This window comes from Trichomycterus rosablanca, chromosome 4, assembly GCF_030014385.1.
Source record: "Trichomycterus rosablanca isolate fTriRos1 chromosome 4, fTriRos1.hap1, whole genome shotgun sequence".
In the NCBI taxonomy this organism is placed as follows: domain Eukaryota; kingdom Metazoa; phylum Chordata; class Actinopteri; order Siluriformes; family Trichomycteridae; genus Trichomycterus; species Trichomycterus rosablanca.
This window is the reverse complement of record NC_085991.1, coordinates 30,004,376-30,019,055: the sequence shown is the minus strand read 5'-3', so window position 1 is coordinate 30,019,055 and position 14,680 is coordinate 30,004,376. Positions and strand designations below refer to the sequence as shown.

The 14,680-nt window shown below is 38.7% G+C and overlaps 1 protein-coding gene across 1 annotated transcript in view; it reads right to left on the bottom strand.

Moving 5' to 3' along the window:
- The window catches only part of LOC134311909 (adhesion G protein-coupled receptor A3-like), a 48,555-nt gene that overhangs the window by 28,229 nt on the left and 5,646 nt on the right, over positions 1–14,680 (bottom strand). The window contains exon 2 of the mRNA XM_062993558.1: positions 5,592–5,663. Within this exon, the coding sequence (XP_062849628.1) occupies positions 5,592–5,663 (72 nt within the window). The remainder of the gene's footprint in view (positions 1–5,591; positions 5,664–14,680) is intronic.

Genomic DNA, 14,680 nt, shown 5'->3' with positions numbered 1-14,680 from the left:
TCATCCCACCCTAGCAGACACAGTAGCCAATTAGAGTCTGCTGCAGGCACTGCCAATTATGCCCGCTAGATGGTGCCTAGTCGACTGGTGGCGATGCTGAGTTTCAAACCGAGGAGTTCAGAATCTCGGCGCTGGTGTGCTAACGAAATATCCAGCTGCTCCACCTGGGTGCCTCACACATACATTTTACACAAAGTGTTTAATCAATTACCTTCTTTACCTTTTTCATTATAATCAAAACTCTATTACATAAATGTAAAAAATTATTTATTTTTTATTTTTCCCCTTTTTCTCCCCCTTTAGCGCATCCAATTGTTCAATTTGCATCGTGCTTCCTCTCTGTCTATGCCGAACCCTTCCCTGACCGAGGAGATCGAAGCTAACCTACATCCCCTCCAAAATATGGGCAGCAGCCGGATGCATTTTTTCCACCCACACATTGATGAGTGTTGTGCCACCTAGCGTTGCATGCGGAGAGACACACCCTAAGGGCACTCCTCCTCATCTCTGTTCAGGCGCCTCTAATCAGCCGGCAGAGGTCATAATCGCATTTTGACAGAGAGAGACCCACATCCGGTTCTTTGTCCCGCCCCCCCAACTGAGCAACCGGCCACTGAGCAACTGAGCTCATACAGCCACTCAGCCTCTAACCGGTAAGGCAGAGCTGGATTTGATACGATGTACTCAGAATCCAGCTCTGGTTGCAGCGTGTCTTTTTACCGCTGTGCCACCTGAGCGGCTTTAATTTTTTTTAACTATTAATTAAAACCATGTTTTGTTCTTTAACAGTTACATGCAGCTGGTACAGAATTATTAAATATTAATTAAATGCTGTAACAAACACCAAACAATATGCCAATTAATCATGGGGCCTCAGCCACCCCCCACAGACCAAGGCTACCATGCCTGTACGTAGACGCCCGACCAGCCGAAAGCACCACTGGCGATTCAAACTCTCATTCCAAGGGTTAGTAGGCCAGCAAGATTTACCGCTGCACCATACAAACGCCTGGAATATTCATAATGTAAAAAGCTCAGACACATGAAAAGCTGCTGGCCATTTCTTTTCACCAGACAGTGACGGATTCCTACAGAGAGCTTTAACATGCATGGAGAAAAATCGCATTCAGTCTGATTCATCTGCCACTCATGCTTAGTACGAGTCCCTGTTGTACGTGACTACGAAATATCCCAGCCTTACTTTTCTACGACTTAGGCAATAAGGTGTGTGTAACAGCCAACAAAGCCAGTGGTAGCGCTGGCACTAAAACAAATGGTTTTAAAGTATTACAGTTAAAACACTGCCGCCACTCTTTCACAAGATAAGATAAGATAAAGAGACTTCTATATGGAACATCTGAGGCACATGGGTATCCTTGTAGAGCAGGAGGTTTGGGTGGGTGATTAGTGTGGACAGCAAAAATATGGAATGTTTTTGGCAGGCTTTTCATTGGGTAAGGAAACAGCAAGGTTGCCACAGTTGTGCTAGAATTTCATGGCTGGGGGGGTTAAAGGTGAAAGGTGGGCTTTAACTGATTTCCTCATGCCATGCATGCCAGTCACACAGCAGGGAGGAGCTGCTGCTGCAGTGAGCACGGCTGTGGCGTGAGCTGGAGACTGTGGTGAGGCTTTATTCCCCATACAAAGAGATGGTAACTCAGCGCTCGCTTTCTATTCAACACACAAAAGCTGCCAGAGGCATAAAGCTTTAGGGGAGTCAGTGTGACACCTCTGGCCTCCGCTGGCCTAATTAGCATGAGAAAAGCAAAGCGTCACCCACAGTTAGGTGAAAGTGAGGGACGAATTTTACTGCGACTGCTAGCCTATGTATATTTGCAGGTATTGTGTACAGATGTTTAAACCAGTGACAACTAATTTACTTAACAATTTACATAATGTAATCGCATAATGATTGTGCATGCAGTAGGTGCTACTGTGGTAAGGCTTGCACCAAGAAAGTAATCAGTCACAAACACATTAAATACAAGTGTTTGAACACTGCTTGTGCCATAAAATAAGGCAGAAACATTTAAGGCACGTTTTTATCCCGTCTAAGCAACTGAGAGTGAAGGGCCTTGTCCAAGGACCCAAAAGTGGCAACCTGAAATTGGTGGGCTTGAACCTTTCAATTACTAGTCCAGTACCTTAACCGCTAGGCTACAACTGCCCCTATATCCTTTATCCCAGCGGTCCCCAACCTTTTTTTGCACCACGGACCGGTTTCATATAAGATATAATTTCACGGACCGGCAGGGGTGGGGGGATTTAATATAGAATAACTATAGAATGGAAAATCAGTGTGAATCCTGAGCTTTTTTCGATGCAACAAGAAGCTGCTCCCACCTAGTGGTGATTGGAGACAATAACACCCTAAGAGTGTTGGAAGTGTAATTGCTCTTGTAGCAATCTCTATTTATTATCTTTATCTTTCTGTGCGGCCTGGTAATAAATGACATACGGACCGGTACCGGTCCACGGCCCAGTGGTTGGGGACCACTGCTTTGTCCTGTTCAGGGTTGCAGCGGGTCTGGTTCCATCGGGAAACACTGGACGCAAAGCAGTAATACTATGGACAGCCCAGTCCCAGCTTTATTATTCATTTATTTGGATTTTAATGCCATGTTTAACACGTATGTGTCATTTTATGTCAAGATAGGTATTTTGTTTCTGTCTGCTTATTTTATCTTGTCTTTATAATTTGGGCTATATTTCTGGCTGCAAGGTAGATTAAGATCTGGTCCTGGTACCCAGCATAATTTTGTCATATTTTAGTTCTGTAAGTTTGTTGATTGTCCTTTGTATGTTCTTAATTATAGGGTGGTCTGATGTGCATGATTCTAGTGCTTTAAAGCATGATTGATCATATTAAGATTATGTCCCAGTCTCACCTATCCGTAGTCAATCATGTCTGTTTAGATGCCCGGCTGTTGATAGACTGCTATACCACCCAAACACCAAGCCAAAAATGTACACAATTCAACATATCCATCTACAATTTTAAATGTTGAAATGCTTCAAAATGCCCTACAGGTTGAGAGGAAGCGGCTCAGAATGCCAGTGATATGCACTGAAAGAAATGCACTGAAAAAATCCCAGGATCCCCCTTGGCTATTCTTCACACAGGATCCCAGAAAGGAAACAAAACTGTGTCCTTAAAATTCCAGTCAGATGACATCATGTTATTTTAGCGTTCAGAGAAAGGCGATGGTTACCAGGTTGCATGTTTTATCTTTTAAAGCACTAAATCACCCCGAAAACGACATAGCAGGACCCAAACTTTTGACTTTCAGGCTCTAGGGAAAAAACCTGGCAACACTTTTCTCATTTACTATACAAAAAAAAAATTAAAAACCACCTCAAAATTCTGTATTAAAGGAGAATTTTAGGTGCAAATAACCCCTATTAATGACTTTAACATGAATCCGTTATTGGCACAGAATTGTTTAACCTCTTTCCTCTGTGTCACCCACAAGCACAAACCAGGTCCGACAATAGTGATCCCTGAGGGCAGGAACTAAAATTAACTCTCGCCTCTACCCTCCTCCGCTCCCTCACAGCCACTTTTAGATTCCTCGACTTGTTGATGTATATCCGCTGGCAGCTGTCAGGCTAATATTGTAAAGAAAGTTCCGGGTATATTAGACAGTACAACAGTGACTGAGCCCATACAAGCCTGTATCATGGTAGAGTGGTATTTATGGGGCTTGTGAACAGACCAAACAAAACTGTGCTTTCTAGAGCAGATTAGCCACATTGCAAGTGTAAATTGTTTTGTTTACATCCGGACTACACATTGCGAGTGAGTTATCATTTAAGTTTACAGTAATTTTTGGTACCAATGCTGAAGGCAACAAATTACTAAAGTATGCCAGGCAATAGTATTAAATGTCTAATGCCTCAAATGCTATGAGTGGTGATATTAAAGGTAACATTACACCCTGACAATGTGCCAAAGATACAAATGCGCACTATCTGGAAAATAATTTGGTTAAATTAATATAATGACTATTAAAGAAACACAGGTACTGACCCACATTTTCTAAATTTTTAAGGTTTTTTTTGTGACTTCTTACACTTGAAATAACTTGAGGACCACGTATAATATAGGGGTGGGTGTAGGCAGAATGGACAATTTCTTAAACAAGCCAACCATAGTACAACAATCATGTACAGGGGCACTGTGAGGAATTTTGGGCCCCATGAGAAGATATCACATTGGGTCCCATCACCCCAGAAAATATAACACTGTGCAGACAGTCTTTTTCTCTCCGGTCTTGGTTTATTTTCTTTGCATTTTTGGTAACCAGGTTTTTCTTTAAAACAAAACATGACGCTTGACTCCTTGAAGGAAAGTTATATGCAGCTACAGATTAAAAAAAAGCACTTTCCTATTCCAGCATTACTGCGCTTACTGGCCAAGACATAAGTTGGCCAGAAAAAAACGTAGACCTTATTTATTTATTAGGATTTTAACATCATGTTTTATACTCTGGTTACATTCATGTCAGAAACGGCAGTTACTCATGCAGACATGGGGAAAACATGCAAACTCCACACAGAAAGGACCCGGACTGCCCCACCTGTGCTACCCACTGAGCCACTGTGCCGCCCAAACCTAGATTTAGACCAGTACTTCGGAAACAATGTGCTGTGGACATGTTTGGCTCAAACCAACCATAGCATTCGAGCACAAGAATGTCATCGGAAGCATGGGGGTGGAAATATCATGGTTTGGCGCTGCTTTGCTAGATCAGGTGCAAGCTCACCATCAAAGAATCCATTATAAATTCTTTATTGTATCACAGGGCGCTTGAGGAAAACGTGAGTCTGTCCAAAAATTGAAGCTTTACCCAAGGTGGACCATGCAACATGATGACAATGATCCAAAACATTCCAGTAAATTAATCAAGAAATGGCTGTCAAATGGGGTCAAAGCCTGGATCCTAATTTTACTAAAAAATTTGAGTAATTTTAAAAAGGATGTGCATGCAAAAAAAGTCAAACATCACACAGCTAAGAACGGCCAGTTGTATCCTAGCGGTTAAGGTACTGGACAAGTAAGCAAAAGGTTGTTGGTTCAAACCCCACCGCTGCCAGGTTGCCACTGTTGGGCCCTTGAGCAAGGCCCTTAACCCTCAATTGTTTGGACTGTATACTGTAAGTCGCTTTAGATAAAAGCATCTGCTAAATGCCAAAAACATTTTTAAAAAAAAATCCTGCATGGAGGAGAGGGAAACCTTCTCCCAGTGAACAACAGAGACTGGTAGACAGTTAAAGGAAATGTCGAATTAATGTGGGAAATACTAGCTATTAGTATAGCTAGGTATTAGTATATATTTTAGCTATTAGCTAACCAATATACTATCAGCTATTATACTAACGGATATATAGCAACCGTAACATTTATGATGGAGAAATTGAACACTCATTTTCAATGTTTTTGTAAACCTTTTTCAATGCCAGGTAGACAAGGTGTGACATCACAAACCCTATAACTTTGGATTTGGGTTTCAGGACATTCTATCACAACAGCTTAATTCTGCTTTAAAATACACAATAAGAAAAAAGCATAACAAAACAGCTCAACTTACAGCCTCTCCAGTGCAGACATTCCCATGAAGGATCCATTGAGGAGTTCCTGAATTTTATTGGTGCTTAAGATCCTGCAAAACAGCCCAAAGAAACAAAGATTAATAGACACATTAAGATGCATTAGAAAGGCTAAATAGTGACGGTACATCCGTTTACATAAACAGTGGATTTTTGCAGGTATCTGATTATTAAAATAGACATGTTACACGGTGCCAAAACTAAAAATACTAAACAATTGATTTAGACCATTGAATTATGGCCCAGCAATCAGGTTATTCAATGTAACACCACTCTCTGTATCAGATTTTTTTTCAAGTATGCATGTGTAGGAAAAAAATTCTGACTTGTGCCAGCCATTATTTTTTTTTATAATTTATTATACTTATTTGTAACTTATAACATATTTTTTTTATATTTTTAAGATAGACAGATAGACAGACAGATAGACAGACAGACAAACTGATAGACAAACAGACAGATAAATAGACAGAAACAGATAGACAAAAAGACAGACAGACAGACAGATTGACAGAGACAGACAGACAGAAAGATAGACAGACAGAGACAGGAAGACAGACACAGACAGATATAAGACAAACAAACTGACAGACAGACAGATACAGAGAGACAGATAGACATACAGATAGACAGACAGACAGGAACAGATAGACAAACAGACAGAGAGGTAAGACAAATAGGCAGATCGGCAGACATATAAACAGATACACAGACAGATAGCCAGTCAGACAGATAGACAGACAGACAGACAGATAGACAGACAGACAGACAGACAGACAGACAGACAGACAGACAAATGAATAGATAAACAACTAGATAGACAGACAGAAAGATAGATAGACAGACAGACAGACAGAAAGACAGGCAGACAGATATAAGAAAACAAACAAACTGACAGATAGACAGACAGACAAACAGAAAGATAGACAGACAGATAGGCAGAAAGATAGATAGATAGACAGACACACAGATATAAGACAAACAAATGGACACACTGACAGATACATAGGCAGACATATAAACAGACAGACAGATAGATAGACAGATAGACAGACAGATATATAGAAAGACAGATAAATACTTTATTAATCCCTTACAGGAAGTTTCTTTGTTACAGTAGCTCTCATCAGACAAATAACTTGCCACAGACATTCAACATTCACTGACAGTAAAAAAAATCCCCTTTATAATATAACAGTACTAAATAACTACAGGAAATCTAGATACAACATAAAAATAAAAAGTAGACATATGCAACAGCAATTATTGAATAGTCTGTTGTTAGAAAAGACTTCCTGTAACGTTCAGTCCTGCATCTTGATGGAATCAGCCCATGACTGTAGACTGTAATTTCTACGCTGACATAATAAATAGTGCACTATTAGATACATTGGGATATGTGATTAGAAATATGTAAACATGATTTACTCAATACATTTCAAACCAACATACCTACACTTAAGACACTGTGGTGAAAGCATGCAGTCAAAGTGTCACCGAGTCTATTTTCAGACATGCACAAACCAACTCAAATACTTCCACAGTATCACACTACAAGCAGCAGATCTGTCAGTCTGTGTTTACAGAACGCAACCAACATAAGATGTCTATCTTCCACACATCCAGCTACTTCTGAATTCTACATTTTAGTGGTTAACAGATTTATTTTGGAAGACTGGTTGGCTAGATTTAGTTTGGAGTACAGGAAAGGTTGTAACCACAGAGCAGACAGGGCATTACTATTAAGACTTCATACTTCATAACTTTAAGAATAAAATTAGTACAGAATGACATCCAAAAAAAATTACAACCTAGTTTATAACCAGTTATAAAGCCAGCTAGGTTCATTTAATTTTCATCAACTGCTGCAAACACTGGGCGCAAGGCAGGGATTTTTGGTTTCCTTGGACGGAGTGCCAACCCATTTGACATGGCCAATCACGTCTGTGTTGACACCCAGCCCATAGATAGCACCGCTGAAATTCAAACTTTTATGTCCCTAGAATCACTGGTTGCAACGCCTCACACACCTCAGACAGCACATCAATCCATCAAAGGCTACTGCACAGCACTCACCGAGTCCTGTCTGGTGTGTTATTGCATTGTGCCCAGTAATTCTGTGAAAGCTGGGCCCACAGCGACCTTGACCGGGATAAAGCGGTGGGGTAAGGCAAAAAATTTAAATAAAATGATTACAGGTTTGGCTATTGTTATTAAATTACTGTGAATGCAGTGACATAAATCAAAACTCCTTGAAGCCCATTAAGAGAAAGCTAGCCAACATGCTACCAGTAGTCCTATTAAGGTAGTCTGCATATGGTATAATTTGACCACTTTGACTACAAACAAATAATTTGAGGTTACAGTGCCCACCGAGCCACTGTGCCGCCACGCTTAACTAGCCAGACATCTTGTCAACAATGCACAATGTCAACAGTTGTATATAGCGTACCACATTAGCAACAGTAACCACATTGCTTTTAGTGTATTCATCTGACATACTATTTAATACAGCATTTGTGGTTTGAGACAGAGCCAGAATGGTGTTGGTTAATTTAAGGCTTATTAATAGGCTTTTTGAATTCCATACATTTAAATGGGTTTGATGGGTTTGGCAGTTTTATAAAGTGCTTGGAATATGATAACGCTAATAAAGACACTCTGTATAAGACATAAAAGATAATGCAGTTTATTAGTAATTATCCATATGGTCAGCTTATTTATTAATATTTGTAGATGTTTGCTCCTTGGCAATACGAGTTGCTACAGCAGTAGGATTAAATACTGGATATTAAGTTGAGAATAAGGTGTAGCATTACGTTTGTTTAAAAGACTCGACAGCATGGTAAATAGTTTTGAAAACATAGTTACCAGATGAATGAATGGTAAAAAAATCAACACACCCTGAAGGAAGTCTCTAATCAACATTCTCAGCTAGAGTTACAGGATATTGTAGCTTATACACCCATCCTGTACTCACACAGCGTACAGTTATTACAGGGTGCTGAGGGCTAGCTTTATTGCAGGCTAAACCAGGATTTATTACAGCTTCCTCCACCCTCGCTCAGGCACTACCAGAATTCTACAGAATCACATCACATTCCAGCCTTGTTTCCCTTGAGCAACACACTCATCAGCATAACGTTTAACACAAAGGATATTACCAGGTTACTTTTAAACCAAGTTCTCATCACACAACTTTAAACTAATAAACATGACTGTACAGTGTAAGTCCTTCTGTGAAGGGGGGTGAGTGGTGCATATTCAGTTTGGATGCTTATTACAGCACAAGGTCAAGGCTGTGCTATAAATGTAGGAGTGAACAGTCTACAAAATTTTCAAAAACGACATATATAAACTACTATATAGGAGGGATCTTCAAAAAGTTTCCGCACTTTTATGGTGAAACGGTGAGGGGGGTCGGAGCAATTATTGGGTCTTCATGTGATGATGATGTGAAAGCAGCAGTGCATCAGTGGCTACGAGCTCAACTAAAAACTATTTTAGCTGATGGCATTAAAAAGTTGGGAAAAATGCATCGGAAGGTGACTGTAGAAAAGTGATGTATAATAAAGTTTAAAAGGTGCAGAACTTTTTAAAAGAACCCTTGATTAAATAATATATATAATATATAATAACACATTAATATAACATATTAGCATATTCAGACAGTACGGTATTTTCTGAACAGAAGGCGTATGGTGTTACATGAGCCTAGCCATTGGAGGGGATACATATCAATGCACCCCTAGTGCCAATCCCAAACCCAGATAAAATAGTAGGACTGTGTCAGGAAGGGCATCCAATATAAAAAAAAAAAACCTGTTCCAAATCGAACAGGTGGAAAAATGGTTCGCTGTGGTGAGCTCTTACGGAAGCAGCCAAAAGAAATCCTCATCATGCTCAGTATACTAACATCAGCAATTGGGGAAGAACTAATTTAGCACAGTATTTAGTAAATATTGTGGGTTTTTTTGGGACAGGGCAGCTATGCTCTGCTCTATTTGCAGTCTAAATAAGTAAGTTCAGGATATTCCAAACATTTTTTAGCTGTATATGTGGGTAAAAAAATTTCTTTATTTAATTAGTGAATGTTTAGTACTCTCTCTACTTCACTGAATGTAATTTTTCCTCAAGCGCTTTACCCTGGTCGAGATCGCAAGGGGTATAGGTTCCACCACAAAACGCTGGGTGCAGACATCCCCAGGGCCGGCCACCCACATCCCCACTTCACACTCAGACAAGTCTGTAGACAATTGGCCAGCTGAAAGCACCAGAACCCAGATTTCAGCGGTGGGTGGACTAGCATACTAGACGGCTGCACTACCCGAGAGCTCCAGTACCCTTTCTCTCTGCAATAATAAGGCTTCTAAACAGCCATTAAAAAGTGATCACTACATGACTGAAAAGCAAATAATATGAAACATGATGGAAATTTCCAGAGGCTAAATGACTTTTCTCAGTAATTAACTGCACATTGTTAAAGTTTTTGTCTTGGCATCAGTGTAAAAATTATGTAAACACTGGTTTATGTTTACATTTATTACCATTTCAGGTTATTTCCTCTGTGAAAGTTCATGTGGTAAAGAAATGATTATGTACAAACATTTTTGGTCACACTTGGTTAATATTTTATACCACAGCTACAATCTGGTTTAGAAAACTAGTCCTTAGACAAAAATAAAAACAATAATAAATCAAAAGGCAGTTTTAACAAAAATAAGCATGACTTTTTCACTGTCTATATTTAAAATTAGTGAATGCAAAAAAGCCAACCAAGAGACATTTGTTCATCATTGAGTCCATAAGCCCTTATTTACCCATGACTCCCTGTTACTAAGACAGACTGTTCACTTTGTGCATAAATAATCCTACTGTTCCTAAAATACTTCCACTTGGTGATGGACTACAGCCGTGATTTATGGGTGCCTAAAGGAATTCATACCTGCGTCTTTTCCCAAAGAGCGGCTTAAGAGTCTAGAGCCGTGCAGGGGAGAGGAACCCTGATTTCAGACCTCTTCTGTGGCCTCTCCCAGGAAGTTTAGACAATTAGCATGTAAATGATTGTTTGTCTTGGTGCCTGTGGGCCTCACAGTCAAGGAGATGGAAATCTTTTCAGGAATTCTAGACCTTATCTTGATATTTAAAATAGTTCCCGGTGCCCAGGGGCTGACGCAACACAATCACATCGGAGTAGACTGCATGGATCCTTAAAAGCTACACGTGGTATAGATCTTTGTTGAAGAATGTCTGGTTAACATGTTTGATAACTGATTAAGAACCTTTAATAGTACGGGATGCATTTTTACTAGATAAAAATAAAAGGATCAAAGCCGAGCAAAACCAAATGTTTACAGAGAAGCTTTCCAAAAGCATATGAGTAAATAAAAGTCAGTCAGCAATGACCTGTTCATGGTACAGCAGCAATTGTGAGACAAAACAAATACTTTTGTGGCGAAAACAATAATAAAAAAAAAAGTCAGAACTATCTTTAAAAAAAAACAGAACTAAATTTAGCATTTGGCAGATACTCTAGATGTCTTTGGGTAGACTCATTGAACAGTTTTGTAAATGAGACTAGTGGCTATAAACGATCCAATGGCTAAAGTTGGCCATACACTTTCAAACAAAGTGTAAATATAAAATTAAAAAATTTGTCTTCCAAACAAAACTCCAAACATCGGATTGTTTGTTCTGAAGCCTATGGTCGGTCCATAAATGTAATTGTTCTCAGTCAACATCCAATGCAATTAAAATCTGCAGGGGGAAAAAGCTTGATACAAATGTTGATCTAAAAACTGGCCAAACTTTGGATGAAAACACATTGAGTAGTGCCCTAGGCTGAAGTGTAGTATAGACTACTTAGTGGAAAATTATTCAACCTAACTACAAATTAATCAGTAAAAAGGTAGCAACTTAAAAGTATAAAAATCCATCAAGAAATCAATATTTTTAACTACACCATTTGTACCACAATTATGGGGTGTACAAATATGAGGTGACACAGAAGTCAAATTTGTTTAATCATTCTTCAACACTGGAAAAATAAGAACACTAGGAGGAGTATAGGAGTATAGACCATTGTAAGTTATGGGATCATTCTAAAAATTAGCAACTTGCCTCAAAAATGTTCATATTTACAGTTAGGTCAATAATTAAAAGTTCTAATGCACTGGAACTGCGACAAACTTGTCTGGATGAGAACCCAAGTTTGTTTAGCCCCATTGACAGTGTAGAGGATGGTAAGAGAGGCTAATAAGTAATTATATTCATTATATATTTAAAAAAAGGCATATTAGGGTGACCTAGTCAGCCTTTCTTGTCATCTAACCACAAACGTAAGATGTATGGTCAAATCAAACAAGAATATTGCTTTACTCTCAAGGTGGGTTTGGTCTAAAAAGAAGTTTGAAAAGAACTTTAAGCTCACTTAAGTATAATGGAGGGTCTGTGATGATGTAGAACTGTTTCCCTTTAAAGGCCCTGGGAACCTTGTTAAAATGCATGGTATCTTGGACTTGTGAAAATACCATCCATTTGCCTTAACCAAGAAAATTAACAGTAGAATGTCATTACACCTTTCAGCAAAACTCTGATCAAAACCACATGTCCAAATCAACACAGAAATGGTTTATTGAACAAAATATCAAGCTCCTGCCATGGCCATCTCAGTCTCCTAATCTAAATCTCATAAAAGGTCTGTGTTTGAGCTAAAGTGGAGAGTGTACAAGCAAAGACTTCGTATTCTGTAAAGAGGAATGGTCTTAAATTCCCTGCTCTGTATTCGCCAACCTTCTAAGATGTTTAAGAGAATAAGTGCTGTTTTATTTCCAAAAAGAGGTTGTACAAAGTATTAAATGTATGGTTGCCAATAAATGTTGCATGTGTATTTGATTTCTTGATTCTTTCCAGTCGTTTACTCCCGTCCTTGTTGGTAAAGAGTGGCGTGCATTGTGGAGTCCAACCATAATCACATCATCCAGTAACACAGGCATTTTTTTACTGTCCTGTTGAGATTGCTAAAGCCTCTGGATACAATTTTGAGCTTTTTACCACGACAGACGTGCTGTAGCGCTATAAGTTTGAAACTCCCACTGGTGTATCTAGGAATGTTCAAGGTCTTGGAATTTTTTACTCATTGCCCTTTCAGTGCAATAAAATGATGATCTCACTTATCTTTTCGACAGCTCCTTAGTTTTCACCATGGTTGCAACACACCTTAAACACTTAAATCTCTGGGTGGTGTTTATATTACACATCACACCTGAAGCACATTAAGGGTGGTTATTGAGTACCAATCATCAGTCATTTTCTTTGTTTATATGCTTAATAATTTGACTGATAACGACTTTAAGCAAAAAGGTTTAGAGTTTAGACCTTTTATACAAAGCTGTCTAAAACTCTCTATGATTGGCCTCAATCTGAATTTGGGTTCTTAAACAAGGACATGTCATTGTACTCTTCAAGGCCTTTTGCATTTTGGCATGTGTAATTTATAGTATCAGGAGTGATGTCCCATCATCACATTTGGAGAATTTTTAACTCTATTTATTAAAAACTTCAAAAACAAATTACATCACTTCTGTACATTGTCACCTTCTGATGCATTTTTCTCAGCGTTGTACCAACTTGTTTTTGATTGAGCGCATAACCATTGATGCACCGCTGCTTTCACATCATCATCACATAAAAATCTTCTTCCCCTTAAAGCTTCTTTGAGTAGTCCAAAAAGGTGGAAATCAGATGGTGCTAAATCCAGACTATAATCTCTCTCTCCGTCTCTCAGACACGACCAGTTACTACTCCTCCCGCCCTTACCGTTTCCAATGAAAATATAAAAGTCCGGAAACTTTTTGAAGATCCCTCATATAGCCTATTTTATAATGTTAGTTTAATTAGCCTATTAAAACCAGTGACAAACACAGCTGGTAACCTGTATTGCGCTGTACTGTTAGTGGCCCTTAAGTCTCAGTATATACTGTTGTCTGTAGGACTCAGCTAACTGGTATGTGAAGGGGGGGTATCCTATTCAAAAAGAGTCTTAGCTTACAGTTTCAGTGACACTAGCGTATTCACTGTTAGTTGGGTGCATTTGCTATGAGTCAGCACATTAAAAAATGAATGGTGTCTTGTATATAATGGTGACTGTTCTGTCCAGTCAGCCTTGCCAAGACCACTATGATGCTACATTCAACATGGGAGTGGTAGTGACACTTCTAAATTACACGTACTAAGTCTACGGATGTGATATTTTGTTGACCTTGATATGTAACTACAAATTTTTGTAAAATTTAAAACTTGTTTATTTACAAAATACAATCAATAAAATCTATTTTCTTTGCACCTTTGTCAATTACATAAAGGTTTGTATTTATTATTTATTAATTCTGATTTTAATGTCATGTTTTACACACTTTGGTTACATTCATGATAGAACAGGTAGTTACTGGTTACACAAGATTCATCATTTCAAGTTTAATATCAAACACAGTCCTGGACAATTTTCCAATATCCAAAGGACCACCTGGGAATCGAACCCAGGATCTTCTTGCTGTTAGGGGACAGTGCTACCCACCGAGCCACTTTGACATCTACATAAGTGTTCAAGAGATTAAACAAATGACTTTGGTTTATATAAAACTGTTATAAGAATTACTAATTAATTCTGAAGATAGATTTTTTTAAAATGGAGAAAGAAAAAAGTAGCTACTAAGAGTAACTTGTCTGTGCAATGCTTAAAAACACACTTTAGAGGATCTTAAATTTACCTTTTCATTTAACAGCAGCTACAAACATTACAGCAAATAAAACTTATATTTAAAAGTATATCAACTTATGAAAAAGAAAAGAATAAAAGAATACTACAGGCTTGCCAGAATTAAAAGTGCTTGCTTTTGTGTAAGAAGTCATTTCTGTTGCAGTTGGAAAGAGGACCTAACTCGGCCTAAGTAGTATTTCCATAATCCCACCTGATTTTGTCTCACTGTGAACAACAGCATTTAATGGGAATCTGCTGGCCTTTTAAACTGAGAGCCCATTTCTCCCAGAGAGAGGAAGTCCCACATCCCAC